General features: G+C 47.1%; 1 protein-coding gene across 2 annotated transcripts; it reads right to left on the reverse strand.

Moving 5' to 3' along the window:
* Window positions 1-168: 168 nt before the first annotated feature.
* Window positions 169-13,450, reverse strand: Prokr2 (prokineticin receptor 2). 2 transcript variants are annotated; one of them, XM_042276279.2, is made up of 3 exons: window positions 13,224-13,450; window positions 9,981-10,535; window positions 169-3,416 (listed from the first exon to the last, which is right to left on the reverse strand). In XM_042276279.2, the coding sequence occupies exons 2-3, from the start codon at window positions 10,436-10,438 to the stop codon at window positions 2,720-2,722; spliced, it is 1,155 nt and encodes a 384-aa protein (XP_042132213.2). In that variant the 5' UTR covers window positions 10,439-10,535; window positions 13,224-13,450; the 3' UTR covers window positions 169-2,719. The 2 variants fall into 2 exon arrangements, with proteins under 2 accessions (XP_042132213.2, XP_015857996.2); XM_016002510.3 differs by lacking the exon at window positions 13,224-13,450 and having other exon boundaries at window positions 9,981-10,648.
* Window positions 13,451-20,274: the final 6,824 nt, after the last annotated feature.

The following is a 20,274-nucleotide window of genomic DNA, read 5'->3' on the forward strand; positions in this document are numbered from 1 at the left end:
CACTTGATGCTACTCATTGGCCCAGAGTTAAAAATCCTGGGACAAGGCTTTTGCTCTTACAAGAATTAACTGTGAACCCTTTATAGGTCATTTCTTTCTTTGGAATTTGATCTACCAAAGAAAGAAGTTGAATTTTGTCCTCAAGGCATTTCCTGGTCTAGTGTCCTATTGTTGTGTGTGTGTGTGTGTGTGTGTGTGTGTGTGTGTGTGTGTGTGTGTGTGAGAGAGAGAGAGAGAGAGAGAGAGAGAGAGAGAGAGAGAGAGAGAGAGAGAGAGAGAGTTCTTGAGGCCAAGGGAGTATATGGTTGGATGCAGAGGATGTGTTTTGGAGCCACCATTTTTGAGTAGAAACAGAACTTGTGTCAAGATTTCTAATTACCTCCCACATGTCACATTCTTCCTTGTGAAGTCTGAAATTGTTTGTCATGCCTGAGGGCCTGAAGCATTTTTTGATTTCTCCAATTTTAGAAGTAACTTATTTTAAATGTTGGATGCTTAACAAAAACCTGTAACAGCTTCATTGTATTACCATCTTTTCTCTTATTGTGGCCAAGAAAATGGATCTGCTTTACTAAATGTGATTAACTTTTCAATGTGAAATAGTAGGTATAAATGTATACTTATCTTAACATGTTAAAAAGTATCTTAAGCTTGCCTTTAGTTAGTGTTGAGAAAAGTGAACACAAATGCAATTAACTTAGTACCTTAGTTCTAACTGGAGGCATAAATATTCTCTGTGTGAAAGAAGCCTGCACTTTAAAAATCATTAATAAACAAGGGAACGTGTAGGGTAATGGTTCCCTACTAATTTACACTCAAGAACACACTCCTGAGAGAACACAGATGTGAGGCCAGTTGCTAGTATGAGATGGACAAGTTCTAAGAAGGCCTTTGGAAATTCTCTTTCATTTCAGGCTTGAGTTGCTTAGACAACTATTACTTCATTTACATCGAAACATATAAAACATTAGCATAAAACATTAGCAAGGAACCCTTTGAACGCTGTGATTATAATTCTCTATATTAACTATCCCATATGATAACCGCATACACTTTATTCACTGGAATATCACATATACACATTGATATTTACAGAAGTGTTTTTTCAGGTAAATATAAATGAAAGGAGGACAGTATGTCTGAATGTAAGAAGGAGGTGAAGTCTGTTGACACACTCAAAGGATACAGGGTCTACTGGAGAGATTGGAGGTTTATCATGGAAGCGTGACATGCCTATGCCCTTGACAGAAGATCAGTCCTCTTGTGTTGAGGAGGGTCTTCTTGGTAACTGAGTGTGCAGTTAAGGGAGGGATGCATATGGGGCTATGAAGGAGGAAGGAGACACCTAGCCAGGCAGGTCAGCCTAACCAACCCTACTGTTGAGTAGATGACATAATAATACAAATGAATTCAGTCCTGGGGTTCACCAATGCTGTGCTGGGAAGACTGCTCATGCTTCTAAGACCACAGGGAGGCTGAGAGTATGGGTATTGACTGCATCCTCTTGATTGCAGCCTGGACAGGGTGACCTCTATGCCCCACTAGAGATATGCTACTTCAAAATGAGTTCAGTAGTCTCCAGTCCAAAGAACAGGGATGAAAATGTGGAGTTGTTCCTCTATTAAAAAAAAACCATGGTGAATGCTATTTTCAAACTCCCTCTAATGAGCTCTTCAGTATCATATTCTTAACAAGGGTAGAGCTGAAAACTATACACACCATGACTTCAATGGGCTTTCCTACTGATCTGTTTTCATTATTCCCATTTCATTAAAGTGGAGACACACAGAGATGAGTCCTGGAGGTAGGACAGTCACACAGATCTTTGGATCTCAAGCAGAGCTCCTTTTATAAGTCAGAACACATTCTAGAAAATCGTCCAGATTGTACAAATGGGCACAGATTATATTCATTGCTGCTGGCAACCTCTGCCTCTTTCTGTGTCCTCTTCCTTCAGGGCCCCAGAGCCTTGAAATACTTGGCATTGAAGTATCAGGAACTGGATGCATTTCTTGTCTTGGGATTTCCCATCTTCACCCTACAGGCTGATGAGATTTGACACATCAGTGGTAAAGACATTTTCCCTTTTTGAAATAACACCATTGTAGGTTAAGTACAGAATACCAAGGAGATAGCTGGAGCTGGGTGGGGAAGGTAAATGTGCTGTATGGACTCTCTCCCTATGAGACCGTGGACTCGACACTGATGGAGTCATCCTTACATTTCTGCCATATCTAAGTGCTTTATTCTATTGCCTTTTGGCAGTTCTGTGCAGATGAGATATAGAATGGGAGAATATGGACCATGACTCTGGCTAATCATTTATGACCTCCTTCTAATGATCTAGATGGAAGGATAGATAGATAAGTAGATATATAGAGCTTGATAATGCCAAATAGATTCTACCATTTCTTTGGAGGGGGGGAGGGACTTTCCGCACATAGCAGGTAATCAGCAAATGTAGGTCCTTCGAATAATCTCTTGGTGTGGTTTGCAGACAGAAGGCATTCAGTCACGTCGCTTGCTGCCATTTGTGTCTAGCCTCTTAAGGTGTTACACAGATAGCAATTTTGCTGTATGTTAGGACATAGAAGCATCCAGACACATTTGGGCAGAAGAGCATGAATACAGCTGTCTTTTCCCATGTAGCTTGTGAGTGGTTGATGGCGTGTGATACGCTGAGTATCGAATATGTTTTCCCTTGGGCATCACCAGCAGACTACTTCAGCCTGATACAATCCACCTCCTCCGTGGCAGGCACCCCACTGGTTTTGAGGTCAAGGTCAGCGCTGGACTTGCTGCCGTAGCGAGAAGGCCGCCAGTGCAGCCGCAGCATCTTCTTAAAGTACTTCATGGTGTTGTTCTTGACCGTCACGAAACACACGGTGTTGATCATGCTGTTGCTCATGGCGATGCACTCAACAACATAGAAGGCGGTGAGGTAGTGCTTCTCCTTCACAAACACGTTAGGGAAGAAGTCTCGCACGATGCTAAAGCCGTAGAAAGGCGCCCAGCACAGCACGTAGGCTGTGAGGATGCCCATGAGCAACAGCACTGTCTTGCGGCGGCAGCGCAGCCGCTTGCGGATCTGCTCCGTCTGGAAGCCAGGTACGGCCTTGAACCAGAGCTCCTGGGAGATCCTCGCATAGCACAGGGTCATGGTGACAACCGGGCCCACGAACTCGAGGCCGAAGACGAAGAGGAAGTAGGATTTGTAGTAGAGCTGCTGGTCCACTGGCCAGATCTGGCCACAGAAGATCTTTTCCTGATTCTTGACGATGACGAGGATGGTTTCGGTGGTGAAGTAGGCAGATGGGATGGCGATGAGGATGGAGACCATCCAGACCAAAGCGATCAGGAAGGAGGCGGTCTGATAATTCATCCGTGGTTTCAAGGGGTGGACAATGGCGAGGTATCTGGAGGGAGAGGGAAGCCAGCAATGGTGATTAAATTTGGAAGCACGATTTTTTTTTTTTAAACCAGCCCAGAGCATACGCAAAAGCCTGGGAGCAGCACAATGAATCCCCAGGCACCCACTACCTGGGTTTAAGCAGTACTAGCTCATTAACAGCCCCACTTGGCATTTAGAGTAGAGATTTAATAGAAAGAGCAGACAGGTGAAATCAATGTGGCTTTTCTCCCTTGATTGGTATAGGGATCTGGGAATTACCCTTTCTCTCTGAGATCTGTTTCTCTGAATACAACCTGAGACAAATGGTACTTACCTTGAGGATGTTTGTGAACATTAAATATGATAAGGATGTACTTTCGTATCTTTCAGTAGATACATGTGCTCATCTGTTCACAGGACTATTATACCCTTTGAGTTTTCAATCTTGCCGCCCTGCCCATGAACAAGGTATTCTTACAGTTCTTATCCCAAATACCCCACAATCTAAGGTGAAAGCAGAGCTGTGCACCTCAGAGCGAGGTGTGGACACAGCTCGGGCTTCCTCCTCCTCCTGCTAGATGTCAGCCTGCATCATGGAGGCAGTGGGATTAAGGACTTTGGTGAGAAATAAGCATGATACCCAGGTTCCTGGCTGGCAGATTCCAGACCCCAGCCTCCTGATATAGTACTTTCACGCCCGCCTTCCCACGCCACTTCACAGTCAAGAGAAAGTGCCTAATGAAGACACTTCACTGTGGCTCCTTAAAGCATTACCCTTGTTCTTTTCAGTGAGTCACACTGCTCAAGAAACACCACCAACCTTTTCCCTTCGTGGAAAACAGGCTCACCTGTGTGGGTTGCCTGTCTCTCTTCCGGAGAGATGGAATGATAGCTATTTAGATATTTGGGTCCTGGAATAAATTTCTGTGCATTATGTGGGTGGGGGCAGGAAGGGTGGTAGGGGGAGGCAGAGGAAGAGAAGAGGTCTGAGAGGTAGGTAAAAGACAAATTATCCTGGAAACGAGTGTGTGGGCCAAGAGCTGGAAGCCGCCCGTAGACAGTTCTGTCTGACTAACCAGACCCTTCGATCACCTTTCCAACCCCCTGACTTGACTTAGAAGTCCCTCTGCCATGTTGCTACTTTCTGTCCCCTGCGGTATTTTGGCCATTTTGTCCCATCTGTCCCTGCTTGCTGGTGGCTCTCCAGCCAATTCCATATTTGACACTTCCAAACACTGAGGAGAAAGCTGGACCCATCCCAACCACAAGGGGTAGATGGGATGAGTGGGGTGGTGGGTGGGGTCCCGGTTGGGTGTTACCATAGCAACTGCTGGAGCTCTCCACCCATCTGTGTGACCAGGCTAGGAGGACAAGCATCACAGGACAGTGCTGGAGAGGCAAACAGGCACCGGCCACTTAATTGGGGCAGGAATATCTCACAGTCACTGTCTCTCTGTGCCAGCTGGATGAATGCTTCCTGTCACCTTTATAATCAAAGTGACACTTGAAATGGAATACATTGTGATAGTGCAGTTTTGGAGGTCAGAAGTCTGATGTGTTTTTTCCTGGGTAATCTTGAAGGGAGCCAGCAGATGGCATTCCTTTTAGGGGCTCTCAGGAAAGAACGTGTGTGTGTGTGTGTGTGTGTGTGTGTGTGTGTGTGTGTGTGTGTGTGTGTGTGTTTATGTTTTGCTGTTGTTTGCATTTCTAACTTTTTAAGAGCTGCCTATATTTCTTGGTTTTTAATCCTCTTTTTCTTCAAAGCCAGCAATGGCCAGTGGAGTATTTTTCATGTAGGCCCATTGTGACATTCTGCCCATCTCCTTCAGGTAAGAATCTTTGCCATCTATTAGCTCCACCCAAATTACCAAATTACCCAGTATAATCTCTATTTTAAGATCAGCAACCTTAGTTCCATAAGTTACCTTGATCCTCCATAGGGTACCATTTAGCATAGTCCCAGGTTTGGGGCATTTGGATGTAGTTATCTTTGTCGAGCATTCAGTATTCTATGTACTGTACTGATCTTTAGATACTGTAAAACAAATTCAGGACTCAATAGAGCTCTCAGTCTGGTCCTATCACCACTCACAGTATACCAATAACTAATGCAAAGAAAACTTTCACATTCCTGCTAATTTTGTTGTCAATTTTTTTAAGACAATTTAATATAGTCTTGGGTGGCCTGGAACTTAATTGTAGATAAGCTAGCCTAAAACACACACACACACACACACACACACACACACACACACACACACACACACACCAGCACACACCAGATTTATAGCCTGATTGATAGCCGGCCTCTTAAAGGTGTGTGCCATGAGGCCTGGCTATTTTTTTTTTCTTTTGTGGAGATAGGTTTGTCTCTGTGTAGCCCTGGCTGTAGACCAGGCTGACTTCAAACTCACAGAGGTCCACCTGCCTCTTCTTCCCAAGTGCTGGGATTAAAGGTGTGCCCCACCACCACCCTGTGGGCCCAGCTATTGTTAACTCTTACACTCAAATACTTTGTCATCCGATTCATCTTCCTTATTCTGAAGGACATTCCAAAATTCATTGCTAACATCGAGTAAATCAGACAGAAAAAAGCATTGACTTAGGGCGTTAATTAGGAGGCCAGTTCCCAAGCTGTGCACTTGGATAAATAACTTATGCTCCTAAGACTTAGTTTCTGCATCTGTGAAGTGGGGATAATAAGGACTTAACTGACAGTCTATCAGGGGTTTTGTCAGCTTCCAAGAAAGCAAACATTCATAATGTATGATGGAGTTATGGTACATTGCTTATGCTGATTATTTTCCCTGACTCATTTGTTGGCAAGAGAGACATCTGCAAGGTCTCTGTTGCCAACTATCTGCTTGAACGTGTGTGTGTGCGCGCGCGCGCGTGCGCGTGCACAAACGCTTTTGAGGTCAATGGATTCCTTTAATTCTCTACAACTAGAAAAGCATCCCCTCTTCATGAGTGTAGTCTCTGGGCTCAACTTCCAAAGACAGCCTGAGGTGGCCCTGCTGCTGTCTACCGAGCAGAGCAGGCATGTTTGGACAGACACTGGACAGAAGCGCACAGGGAGGCTGTGCTTCTGCAAGGAGCCCAGCTGAGCATGGGCCGGTGCGTCAGCCCCACTCTGTTGCTGTTTCCTGTTGTCTATAATAAATGCCCTCGCTTGAAATGACATGCACTGTGATCATGCACAGTTGTCACTGGGTAAGCTCGGGGGCTGGTGGGTGACACTCATTTTGGGGGGCTCTTAGGAGAGAATCTATGTGGGAGGAGGGCAGAGGCTCACGAGTCTCTCCCAAGTCACAACAAACTTACATTGTTTCTCCATCAGATGTGAATAAAAATACCATCCCAGGAAAAACTACCCACCACGGCCCCAGTAAAAAGACGATTAAAATCAGCACTTTAAGAGAAAGGGCGTCTGATGCAACTTTCTGATCAGTTAGAGCCTGGTGATGGGAGAAGGGTGCTATTTATCAGGAATCTCTATCCTAGGGCCTAAGGTCCCATGTGCTGTCTTGACCCCTTGAGCCTTACAAAGCTCCCACCACCTACCCATGACCTCCTCTGTGCTTGTCAGATGTGCTCCTGCCCATGAAGCTTCCTTTCCATCCAGCTGCTCTACCAGCCGAGGCAGGTCTAAACTTCGTGAGGGAGCTAAGTCTAGATTTAGGGGTGTATATCTGTTATGTCTGTTATCCCAGTGCCTCAGTTCAAAATCATTCTGGACTACATACGTGAGGTGCCTGCCTCGCTTGAAAAACGAGCATTTATAAATCAGTGTATCTTTATTATTCTTAATGTTTGATAATTCCTAGTTTTTAAAATGAAAAAAAAATTCTTGTGTTAAACAGCCATATCTTCTACTGCTTGTTGTTCCATGTACTTAGCCTGGGAACAGTAGACCCCAAACTGATTGTGGTCATGGCAGATGCCGCCAGTACCTCCTTCATACGCCTCTGCTCTTATCCCTTCAGTCAGTATATACTCGCCTACAGCCCTCCACCTTTACCATTTCAGTGCATGCGTCCTCATACCCTGCGTTCTTACCACTTTGGTATACACTCCCTCATTCCTCTCTGCCTTGCCATGTCAGCATATGTGTGTGCATTCCAGCATGCCCACACCTGCCTTTTGTCTGTCTGTTTGTCTGAGTGGCCTGCAAAGTCTTCTTGGTTACCTGTGCAGTATTTTCAGAGATGTAATAACTTGAAAGAGCCATGTATAAACACCCCAGCTCCCTCCTCCTGCTCCTTGGAAAACTCTGGGAATCCCCCATGGAAACTTTGATAATGTATCTGCTGCCCTCATTTCTCATTCCCTCTTGGTGCCTTCTAGTTCATCTGCATGAGGATTCCTGCGTCAGAGGGTTTGGGGGAATAACACAAACTAAGATATAGGTGTCTCAGTTGGAGACAGAAAGACCAAAGACATGATGATTGCTCTTAAAATACATCTTTGGGGAAGGATATCTATATTTCCATACACAATATGAATTGGAAGGTCAGCCTGGCATAGTCCACAATGTGAGACTCAGGATTTATATCCTGTGACTGTTGTGGGATATTTGTACACTGTGTGAAGATATTGCTGTGATTGGTTTAATAAAGAGCTGAAGGGCCAATAGCTAGGCAGGAGGTATAGGCAGGACTTCCGGGCAGAGAGAGGAAGTAAAAGGAGAAAACAGATGCAGAGGAGATGCCAACAAGATGGGGGTGGGGTGGGAATTGGACATATAGATAGAAAGAAAGGTAAAAAGATGCAAGGCAAAAATGTAGATTAATATAAAGGAGTTAATTTAAGTTATAAGAGCTAGTGTGACAAGCCTAAGCTAAAGCTGAGCATTCCTAATTAATAAGTCTCCATGTCATTATTTGGGAGCTGGTGGCCCCAAGAAAAATCTGACTACACTGTGACACTGGGACTTCTTGAGATTCCATAAGCCAAGGAATATCTTAGGAAGAGCCCGCAACGGTGATGCTTAGATGCTTCCTTCCTATGGATGGATGTGGATTTTAGGGAGCAGTCAGAAGCTGCTGGGGAACAAGGGACAGGTCAGCAGAGCACCAGAGTGTCCATCGTGACTTGCCAAGTGGTAAAGCTGGGGGACACACACACTGGACTTAGAGCTGCACGTAAGTGTGGGGTCAGCGGGTGAGGGACAGGAAGACAGGCAGGGGATGGCAGTCCCTTCCCTGCTTGGGTCATTGGGAGTGGTGGCCCGGCTGGTGGAGTGTGGAGGCTGTGTGGGGAAGGCTTGGCTGGGGTGAAAGGGGAGCTCTGCTGTCTGTGCCCAGCGACTGCTTCCTAAGCAGTTCTAGCTGCACAGACCGTAAGATAAAGTAGAACTGACGTCACCGACACAAAGCTCACAAGAGGACGAGGGGTGAAGACACCCACTGCTCTCGCTTCGGCAAACCTTAGAGTCACTCAGGAAAGCGAAGAAAATTGCAGTTTTGCAACTCCCAGCTCAAGGGATGCCCATTCAGGAGACTTGGGTGGGTGGGGCTCAGGAACTAGACTCAATCTCTGTAGCAAGTGACAGTCCGGTGATTTTTCCTGAGGAATCTTGTACAGCTGGCTGGTGAGCGTGCATTTCCTAAGCTGGCTTCTGGACTACAGAGCCTCAGAGCTGTGTGTAATAAAGGTGCTTTCCCACGGGTATCTTGCTATAAAAAGGAAGAAGCATCTTGTTCCTGTGTCTGTTGTTAGTAGAACTGAGAAATAACTAACTGGGATATTAAAAAGCACTGAACAGCACTCAGAACAAGGGAGAAACTCGAGAGCTGAAGGAGACGAAAGGGGAGGTCACGACGCACATCATCAGAATGCATTTCAGAACAGCCCAAAAGGGTGAACTCATCAAGGTCCCCACCCCCCACCCTGCCGCCAGTGACAATGCTGACCTGAAACATGCAAGAGTCCTCATGGGCTGCTATTACAAATCTTACCTATAAATTTACAGCAGAGCAAGGACTTCTGGAAGGTCTCATGCAAATATATGTAAATAAGCATGCAGATACATGCAAAACAGCAAAAGCAAACATGTCCTTCCCTCTTTCCTGTAAGCAAATTCTGCTGTCTTATTTTCAAGTCAGCTCTGCAAGAAGTCACCAGAAGGCATGCTACATGCTTCATGGTTCTGATGAAGCGATTAAAGAACAGACAGATCTGAACTGTCATGACAGAGTGATTTCTGGGACTGGGAGTGGAAATCATTAGGGGCACAAGAAGCTTCCTAGGCAATGGAATGTTTCGTATCTGGATCCAGCTACATGAGAAACTTGGTACCCATCGTCTTGACTGGAAGCTGCCCTAGTTAAGTATCCCATGGCTTTGAGTAGTTGCTGCCTGAATTTTCTCCTTTTTGTTTTTGTGTTGGAGACCACGAACTGCCTACATCTGAAACAGACAGTAATCTCAGATCACGACTAGAACTATGAGACTCAGGAGCTTCCAGCTTGCTCAAATGTTGTTGAATAGAACACAGCTGGAAAAAGTCCCCTCTAGCCCCTCAATAAATCATTGCAGAGTCACATCTGGAGTGATACCAGCCTGTGAAAGCTGATGTGAACCTCACCTGTCAATAGCGATGGCCAGCAGAGCATTGGTGGAGACATAAAGGGAGACTGTGCGAAGGTAGTTGACAGAGGCACAAAGCACGTGACCATGCTCCCAGGAAAGCTGACGTACCACATAATAGTCCATCTCAAAGGGGCAGCAGACGATTGCCACCAGAAAGTCGGAGACGGCCAAGTTAGCAATGAGGAGGTTGGTAAGGTTGCGTAGCTTCTTGTAGCGGGCGAGGGCAGCAATAAAGACAAAGTTGCCAATGCCACAGACTAGCATGATGCCTGCCAGCGCCACACCAATGACAATCTTGGCTGCAAAGAAGGTCTGTGTCTTGGTCATGTCCTCATCCTCATCCAGGGGGAGGTCGTAATCACCATAACTGAAGTTGAAAGGGAGCGAGGCGACATGGTCTTGAGGTGGATTCAAGTCGGATGCAAAGCTGGTATTTCTGTTCTGGGCCGCCATATTGATACCTACAGGAGGGATGGTATCAGGGAGGTGTGTCCAGGTGGAGTCCAGCGCCTCCAGCAGGGGTCAGTGGGTGCAGTTCCCTGCTGGAATCCTTGGGAAGAATTAATACATGCAGGATCTTGGGGTGAGGAAATACAACAAATGGACAGCAAACATCAGATCTGACAGTATACCCTCAGAGTTCCCTAGGTACAGTCCAACCAGACCCACGCAGGGGTAAGGAGATGGGAGGCCCTATGCCTGCTGGCCACAGAATGAACCGGACTCTCCATAGAAACCCAAGGGGAATGGCATCCTGCCCTTCTCCCAGCAGACAGTACTGGCTTGACTGTTGTTACTCTCAACCTTACCAGACAATGGCACAAGGCAGGGGGTGGAGAGGAATCTGTTGGTGGGTGGGAGTGGCTTTCCTGCTGCTTGCCTGTTCTTTGCTTAGGGGTTCTAGAAGCCGGCCTCTTAAACAGTGCTTGTATGACAGCCCTTTAAGATGTGGGGGGTGCAAAAAGTTGGGCGACAGTCAATGGTTTCTGAATGACGGAAAAATCAGTTCAGAAAACAAACTCAAACGTGCAATGAATCTAAGCTGTTTCTGGCGTCCCTCATCCACGTTGCATCAGGAGACTGCGCTGCAGCCTTGTTTCCAAACACGCATGGGCACTTTGCCCTGAGTGCCGTCTGGCTTTGCAGTGCCAGGGAGCGGGGCCGGAAACACCTTGCCTCAGACCCACACTGTGCTATGAACTTGTACACTTTGGTGTATTGTGCACCAAAGCTCTCCGATCTCATAGAAACGTAATGGTTTAATTATGGAAAACAAAGACTTAGAGTGTCATCATTCCCCACTGCGTTTGTATCAAATTGGTCCATCTTTTTTGGTTGTTTGCTTTATTTTCGAGGCAGGGTCATGACACTTAGGTTGACCTTAAACTCCTGATCCTTTTGCCTCAGTCTCCCGAGCAGTGAGATACACACTGTTGCACCCAGCTACTGACTAGCACATCCTTGGATTTATTGTGCTAAAACATTTTTGATTTAAAAATTTCTATATGAAGGGCTGGGAGACAGCTGAGTCAGTCACGGGTGCTTGATGCTCTTGCAGAGGGCTCTCTCGAACAAGACCAGAGTTCAGAGTTCAGTTCTCAGCACTAACACTGGGATGCTTAAAACTGTAATTCTAGCTGTCTTTTCTGATACCCTTTTCTGGCCTCAGATGGTATGCAGCACGCTTACATGCGTGTACACACACACACACACATATACATACACACACAGACACAGAAGTAAAATAAAAATTTAAAAATTGCTATTTGACAAGCTGACTTGACTTTCATTTAAAAAAAATCATTAAGTGAAATCTGGCTTGGAATTAGGACAGAATTTCCAACAGTTTCTCAAATGGCCCTGAAACACTTCTTCATTTGTACCACAAGTTTATATGAACTGACATTCTCAGCACTGATGATTATAAAATCAAAATGTCACTCAACTCTGAAAAATGTTGAAGATGCTGTATCAAATATTTAGCCAAGATTTAATGCTTCATGTAAAAATAAGCAATCCATCTCATTAGTATGCAAATTTGCTTTCCTCATTAATAAATGGTAAAATTATATGCATATCAAAGAATTGTCTTAAAATACATTAATGATTTATTATCAGTAAATGTTTGATTTATATGCCTACTTTATACACTTATGAACCCAGGGACAAGTAAGAAATTCTTAGGTGATTGAGGTCTTCCTGAGTGGAAAAAAAACCTGCTCTAGAATAAATCATTTCTCCCCAGGTTGACCCTGCTGCTCTGGATCTGCCCCTGGACCTCTTCCCTAGGCTCCCAGGTTTTCATCCTCAGCCAACCTTGACTAAAGAGGGACTGTGTCTTGTCATCTGAAGTGGTGGTTGTTCTGAGAGCAGACTGAACTGAAAACAGCCTCCTAAGAGTGGGTGGGGATGACCAGGGACTCTAGGTGCTGTCCTACCTTGCTTTAGAACTCCTTTATATTATTCTTGGTGTCTTGAGATGTCCACAGAGGGAGAGGGAACACAGTTTCTAAAATGCTTGCCCCCAGGACGGGACTGCTACAGGGAAAGGAGTCCCTGAGTGGCTGGGGAGAGTTCCCTAACCTAACTTGGTCTGTTTCATCATCCACAAAACACCTTCCTCTCACACCTCCGGGTGGGAGCTGCAAGTAAGAAAGGCAAGAAGCTATCAAACTGAATAGTGAGGTCTATCCAGCCTTGTGAGGGCAGGGAGAACGTTGGGGGACAGGAATCATCATTTTGGCCAGGAACAGCAGTCACAGGGGCGTTAATGAAACCCCAACTTGCTACACATGGATCAGCTGCGCCCTCCACCCCACTTGACAGTTGGGGTTCCAGCGGAGTGTGCACCCCAGTGTCCTCCTTCTGAGTTGTCTATTGATCTCCCACAGACTACCACCGGGGACAGATAAGTGAGAGTTCTGACTGGCTTCTCAGCACCAGCCCGCCCACGGGTCCCTTGTTTCCCACTCGCCTCGGAAAGGAGAGGCGCGGCACTGGCCCAGGGTTAGGAAATCAGTTGGAAATTCAAGCCCAAAATGCAAAGCCGGTCATCAGGGGTGTCTGCGGGGCGTGGCAGGGGCCGGGACACCTCTGCCCTTCTCGGCTCTCCTTCTGTCCGTGTCCCCGGTTCCCGAGCTATGCCCTAGTCCCCAACCCAAAGGTCCCAAGGCTGGAGGGGGTTTCCTGGAAGCCACGCTCAGTGCCCGGAGTTCGCCCACCACCACCCCGCACTCACCTGCCTCGGTGCCTCCAGGGGCGCACCCCCAGGCCTGCGTTGGCGCGGTAGGTGGGCGCGGCCCAGGCTCTGGGGACACTGGCTAGCTTTGGCCAAGGTGCGTGTGTTTGGTGGGCGTGTGTCGCTCTGTCCTGCTCTCCTCGGTGCGCTTCTGCGCATCTGTCTCTCCAGAGTTGCAGCTTCGCCCTGCAGCTCATCCCACAGCCTGGGACCCAGCCCTGGTGGCCCGCCCCTCCGGGCGCCTGACTCCGCCCCGGGGACCCCGCCTGCCTCCCAGCTCGGCTAAAAGGGGGTCTCAGACTACCGGGCGGTCCCTCAATAGGCTTTCTAAGCTCTTGAACCCAGTGGGACCCCCGCAGCCGGCCATCCACAGCATCTCAGAGACTGAGCAGTGTCCTCTGCAAACAGCTGTTGGTCCCACCAGCGTGCAGAGTCGGAGTGTGTGTGTGTGTGTGTGTGTGTGTGTGTGTGTGTGTGTGTGTGTGTGTGTGCGCACGCGCGCGCGTTCTTCCCAGCGCCAGCATTCTTGCCCTCTGCAAGCCAGGGGTGAAGCCTTGTCTTCTCTCAGAGGTGGTGCAGGGGAGGCCCCCATACTGGAATGCAGACCTTAAGAGGTGGAGCTGGAAACGGTGGTGGTGGCGGCATGACTTACCCTGCACAAACCTTCAATTCTGAGGTCCCCTTCCAAACTCTGAGATGACCTTTCCTGTAATATTCCTTGGCTATTCAAAGACAACCCCAGTCCATCTTCCAGCGTATTTGTGGAGTATCCTGGACCTCTGCTTTGTTTCCAGAGGAGTTATTTTATTTCCCCCAGAAACGGAGGACTTTATAAATTACCCCGTTAAAGCAGGAACTGTGTGTTGGCCATGGAGAGCATTTTCTTGATGGGGCACGACCAATAGGCTGCCAATTGGAAAAGTTATTTGGAGTTGGGCATTCTGTGGTTCTGCCTGTCCTAACTTATGTGAAACTCACCCACTGTCCTGATCTCCTATTCCTCCTTCCCCTCTTTCGGGACAGGAGGCCCAGCTTTCTGCCTTCCTCATAGGGAGAGGCTGTGGTTTGGCTGGCACTGTGGCTGGTCAAGACAATTTCCAGACCAGAGGAAGGTCCTTGTCGTTTTGTTTTGTTTTGTTTTGTTTTGTTTTGTTTTGTTTTGTTTTGTTTTGTTTTGTTTTTGTACAAGGAGTGGACTGATGCTGTGGCCTGAACATACTCTTTAGGTCATTCTTTCAAAGGGCTTGTTCATACTTAATTTCAGCTAAACACTTCACCCCCTCCTGGGTCATGTCCATCAGCTTACCCACTATACAGGACAAACAGACCCTTGGGACCCTCTGGTACGCTCACAACATCCCCCAAGACAGATTTAGGGCAGGGTCGCATTCACACAGATTAGGAAACCCATAGTTGTCAACCCAGCAACTTGATTCTCAGCAGAATGTATTCGTCAGGGGACCAGTATGCAGTCCCCAAAGAGACAAAGAGGCCAGTGCTTCAGAATGTTGAGGTAGCTGTCTTAATTCAGGCTCCTCAAAAGCACCCTCCAACTTTGAGTGTAGGCAGCTTATGGAAAGTAAGAGCCGGGGACACAGGAAGTGATGTAGGGTGAGGGAGAAGCCAAGACATTCTGTGTTAATGAGCATGGGATGCTGTGGCCACTGGGGGCTCACAACACCTGCAAAAGCATGGAGAGCCTGCCTCATGGTTGTCCATGGCAGCACAGGGCAGCTAGGACATGCAACCATTGCCCCAAACCCCAGCTCTAATGGACCGTTTCCCTTTCTTTTTTGGGACCGTTTTCTTGAGAGTGATCATTGCCCTTCCATGTGAGCCATGAAACTCCTTATGTGATGGAGAAAGCCTAAGACTGAAAAGGAGAGAGCCTCAAGATTTGAGTGGGAGGTGTCAGCTGCCGAGGGTCACACCACGGGTGAGACCTGGTGCGCAGGGGATTATGGGGCTGGTCGTGCGGGTGCCAGGCTACAAATGGGGCCAAAGGAGCATTCCCCTGGACGAGGAGCTTACCGGTGGCATTCACACTGAGATGGGGTGAAGCCAGGGAAGCCTGGGTAAGTAGGGAGCTGAAGGGTTGGAGATTTATCAGAATACAGTTGGAGACAACTTTGCGTCCTGACTTTGTCTCCTAAGCTTGCAAGCCTGGAAGTGGAGATTCCTTAGTCAGAGAAGATGCTAATCATTAACGACCCCCTCTAGTCAGAGCAGTTTCTCAAACTGTCAGTTAAAATCTTCTGAACGCTATAACATGATTCTAAGGGAAAGCAGGGGGGGGGGCGGGCAAAGGGGGAAGTCAAACACTGTGCAGGCTGGCGTCGGCACACATCCTTGAGTAGTGGTCTCAGTGGCTGACATGGGTGTGGAGGAAATGGGTAGATGAGGAAAGGAGTCTGAATTTGGGGCCAGGAGGTTATATATTTGGATCTACTTGAGAGACATAAATAATAAAAATTCAACAGTTGTAACATTTTGAAAATATTATATCTGGATTGATTCCCATTAGTCAGTTTTCTTTACTGCAACAGAATACCTGAGCCTGTGTACTCTATAAAGAAAAGAGTGTTCATTTAGAATACAGATTTGGAGGTTCAGGGCCGTGATGCCAGCATCAGCTCTTGGCACATGTTTTCATGTCATGATGGGAGCTCTTGTATGAGAGAAACAGAGGACCAAATTTCAAACACAAGAAATCCTAGAAGATGAACTATAGCCCCCCCTCCCCCATCACAAAGGATGTTCCCTGAGAGGCACTCCAGTATTATTCAGGAAACTGGAGTGGGTTAATGTGGCCTCAGAATAACATTTCTTGAAGATTCTTGAAGTGCGAAAGGGAAGCACTGAATTGTTGGGTGAGCCTAAGATTCCCAGATGGAAATCCATTTAGCCACTCCTTTCTATCACCCCAGTACTTGAATATTGGTTGGCATATGCATAGGAGAAAAAGCATCGGGCTTGTCTTAGCTTCGTTCTGTTGCTGTGGCAAAACACTCTGGCCAAAAGTAAACTGGGGAGGAAAGGGTTCATTTGGCTTACATTTCCTGGTTACAATTTACTATCGAGAGGAGGTAGCGCAGGAACTCAGGCAGAAGCTTGAAGCAGAAACCATGGAGGAACACGGCTCACTAGCTCATTCACAGACTTACGCTCAGCTAGCTTTCTCCTGCAGCCTAGGCCCCCCTTCCTAGGAATGGTTCCGCCTACAGTGGCCTGGGTCCTCCCGCATCAGTCATCAGTTAGGACAGCTGCTCAGAGACATGGCCATAGGCCAATATGATGGAGGCAGTTCTTGGTTATGTAGTTAGTTCTTGGTTACGTAGGTGACAGGCTGGGGCTCTTGAGTCCACCAGCTCTCCAGATAGCCTCTTTTAAGTCGCTTTTCTTCTTGAAAGTGATTCTTTTCTGGAACAAGGTTTCCCAGCACCACATCCCCTGGAAACAATGGATGGCAGAGGCGAAGACTCCACTGCGGGGTTGCTGGTTATAAGGAACGGGAACACACAGCTGCCCTGGAGCTTGATTGTGCTACCAATGTCCTTAGGAAGTGCGTGCTGCCGGATAGGTTCTCAGTCAACAGTAAACTCACACAATTCAAAAATTAAAGCACATAAAATGATACCTGGTAAAGTAGCACTCTTACCCCTCCCCATCCACCTTGTGCACCCCCATTCTTCTTGGGGGTTCCCTTACATTCTTCTAAAGTTTTGCTTTGCAAATACAATACCATGCTCTTATTTATTCTCCATGGCCCGACATGTCCATATCCAATATACAGTTGATATCTTCAGCCTTCTTCTGTAACATAGTCTATTGTGGGGACATGCTGTTGCTGCTTTTTAAAACCCACATTGCTGGAAACGTTGTAACAGTTTCAAAATGTCTGTAAAACTACAAATTATTTACTATTTTTGGTTCCTGTCCTGTTGTGGTGCAGAATGACGTACATATTACAGTTCATCAGTGAACAAGTACACAGAGCATCTTCTGGTACATGTGCAGGTATATTTGTATGACAAATTCCTAGAAGTGGTATTGCTGAGTCAAAGCACAAAATGCATTTGCACAAGGTTTTGTGGTAGATCCTGTCACAGAAAGCTCCAAAGGCCTCTATTAAGCAGTCCGTTCGGGTAGAGGTCAAGGCCCCCACACTCAATTGATGAACACATGTCTGTCAAGCTGGAAGAAACAACAGTCCAGAACAAGATTTCTCAGCAATGCTTCCTGCCCTCAGTCCCAAAGACACGGTGTCCCTTTAGTCTTTCAAAGTACAGGAGAAAGGGGGCTCTGTCCTTTTATTTTTTTTATTTTTTTACTCTGGTCTTTAAAAAAAATCCTTCCAGTCATTTTTCTATGTCTGTGTATCTCTTGTGGAATAGTCAGAAATCAAGTTAAGACCATGCTGTTGTTACTGACCATCGACACATTGGTAGGTAAACTCTGTAAGGCTGTTGAAATTAAATGTAACTCAGCTTCATAAATTACTGTAGTTGGAAAGCGGGGGACTCTTCACTGGAGGTGCAAGGCGCTCTAGCTTCTTCCACCTTTCACACACCCCACCTGCTTATCCAGGCTTCTGGAGAATGGCTGGGTAAGACACTGGTGGGCTGGCTTGATTAGGTAGATCTCTGGCTGCCTCTCTGGCTTCATCTGCCTCGAAGGCAATACCAGGTGTCAGTGGGGAGAATGAAGAGTGTCAGATTTTATGGCCACTAGCCCTGCTTCCTGTCTGTGGACAAAAGCCCTGGAGACATTTTGATCAGTTTGGGATTGTCATTAAATGGACCCTTGAAGGATGGAGCTTATCACCAGACTCAAAGCTGAGTTCTAGCTGGGTATGGGCATGCTCACCTGTAATCCCAGCACTCCGGGAGGTTAAGGTCAGAGGGTCAGGAGTTCAAGCCCAGCCTGGGACCCATAGTGAGAGCCTGTTTAAAAGAACCAAGGATTAGGCATGTGGTTCAGTGCTAGAGCACTTTCCTAGTATATACAAGGCTCTGGGTTTGGTGTACAGCACACACACACACACACACACACACACACACACACACACACACACACTGACTCTGTAACAGAGTTTAGTTAATGCAATCTCCTTTGTGGTAAGGGGTACAGACCTTTTTTGCTGGAAGGGTGGGAGGTTGAGAGTGTTCTAGCTATTGAAGAACATCAATGGCTTCCCAGTACTGCTAGCTGAGTTTGGGAACTGAGTTTGGGAAAGATTTGTTTTTTATAGAGAAGCACTTCCGTTTCGATGGCTTTGCACCTCTGTATCTCCGGCTTTCTCCTCCAGGTGAAGACCTGGTGTTTATGTTGCCCTTCTGGGAGCTCAGGAAAGGATGTAGACATGCCACATGCTACTTGAATCCTGGGGCAGTGCACATGTGTGAGGAAAAAGTCAAATAATGTAGCTAGGTGGAAAAGCTGACCTCTTTCTCTGCCCCTGAGTGGTGACCCTTTCCCCCCTGGGCTTTCTTGGATGTGTGCAAATGCCAATCAAGTATCATTGGACTCGTTTTAGGAGGAAGTGGAAGCCATTTTCGTTGTGAATGACATAAGGCTCTGGGTTCACTTGAATATTAAAAGGATATGACCTTGATTTGCATTTCTGAAGTGAAATCGGGCCTTTGGTTGGGGTACTTAAAATATCTAGAGACAAAGATTTGAGTGCACTGTGCTTGCTAGGGAGCTGATCATGGGAAGCACTGTGGGGGTGTGAGGGGTGGAAGGATGCGGTGGAGAAAGGGAGTTGGCCAAGAAAGAGAAAGAGATAAAAGAAGTGCTAAGACGGAGGAGGTAAACAGCTCAGTCTCGGAAAACATCATAGCACAGAACCAGTTCCCTGTTCTGCCAGCAGAGGGCGTGATTGAGTCCTTGACCGAGAACTGAAGGTATCAGTCAAATCCCAAAGCAGCTCAGTCTGTGGATGATGTGCGGATAGATAGACTGTTCCGTTTAGAGAAAGCAGAGAGGGGATGCACCAGGCGTTCTTTTCATTGTTGGGAAAAGGCACCTGAAAGAAAGAACTTAGAAGAGGAAAGACTTATTTGCCTCTGGTTTCAGAGACTTCAGTCCTCAGTCCGCTGGTCTCATATTTCTGGGCATGTGGTAAGGGAGAACATCATAAAAGAAATGCACACGGGAGGAAAGCTCCTCATGTCACAGAAACCACGAAACATGAAGTGTGGTCAAGAGGAAGGGACAGGGGACGAGATACACCCTGCGAAGGGGTGCTCACAGAGACATACTTCTACCACCCAGACCCCACCTCCTCAGAATGCCACTGCAAAGTTCCGTAGTGAAAGGCCTGAAACGGGGAGACGTGAGGAATTGGGTCGAATGATGCAATCCGCCACACTTGCTTTTGGATGTGATATCATTACATCGGTCTCTTTGGAGTCCCATTGCCTCTTTTTCTACTTAATCTACTCTACGGTAGATTCTGATGTTTGCCGCCATTGACCCTAACAGAACCAGGTAATTTGTGTGTGAGAGAGAAAAAAATGGCTAAGAAAGATGAAGTGCCAAAGGGCACGTAATAAGTTATGGAGCTGAGATTCAAACCAGATGTCATCCCCTCCCTTGGGAAGTCCAGCCTGGGATCAGGATTCCAGCCTTAGGAGGTCAGGGAGTGTGGGGTTGTATTCGTGACTTTTGTATGCTCTGATCACACCCACCAGGAGCCACTTAGGGGAGATCTCAGTCCTTCGTGGCTGTCCTAGTGTGCTGCTCAGTTGCCTTGACAAACAACGTGACCAAAAGCAGCTTGGAGGGCGGAGAGTGGATTTGGCTTTGCTCACCCTGGGCACCATCCACCGCTGAGGGAAGGCATCACGGAAGCTCAAGCGGGAGCAGACTCGAGAACTATGGAGGAAGGTTGCTCATTGGCTTGCTTCAGGGCTCACATCCGTCTCCCGTTCTTACTCATCCTAGGACCAGCTGCGAGGGGTGGCCATGCCACGGAGAGAGGCAGTTAAGTGTGGAGAAGTGAGCCCACTGTGAACATCTCCTGTGTCTTAATTCACTCCACGTACCA

Source organism: Peromyscus maniculatus, chromosome 4, assembly GCF_049852395.1.
Source record: "Peromyscus maniculatus bairdii isolate BWxNUB_F1_BW_parent chromosome 4, HU_Pman_BW_mat_3.1, whole genome shotgun sequence".
Classification (NCBI taxonomy): Eukaryota; Metazoa; Chordata; class Mammalia; order Rodentia; family Cricetidae; genus Peromyscus; species Peromyscus maniculatus.

Excerpts from the sequence above, each read along its gene's own strand:
- Prokr2 (XM_042276279.2), bottom strand. The coding sequence starts at position 10,438 with ATGGCGGCCCAGAACAGAAATACCAGCTTTGCATCCGACTTGAATCCA. Across the intron at positions 3,417-9,980 it reads CTGGCCATCGCTATTGACAG|ATACCTCGCCATTGTCCACC; the intron begins GTGAGGTTCACA and ends CTCTCCCTCCAG.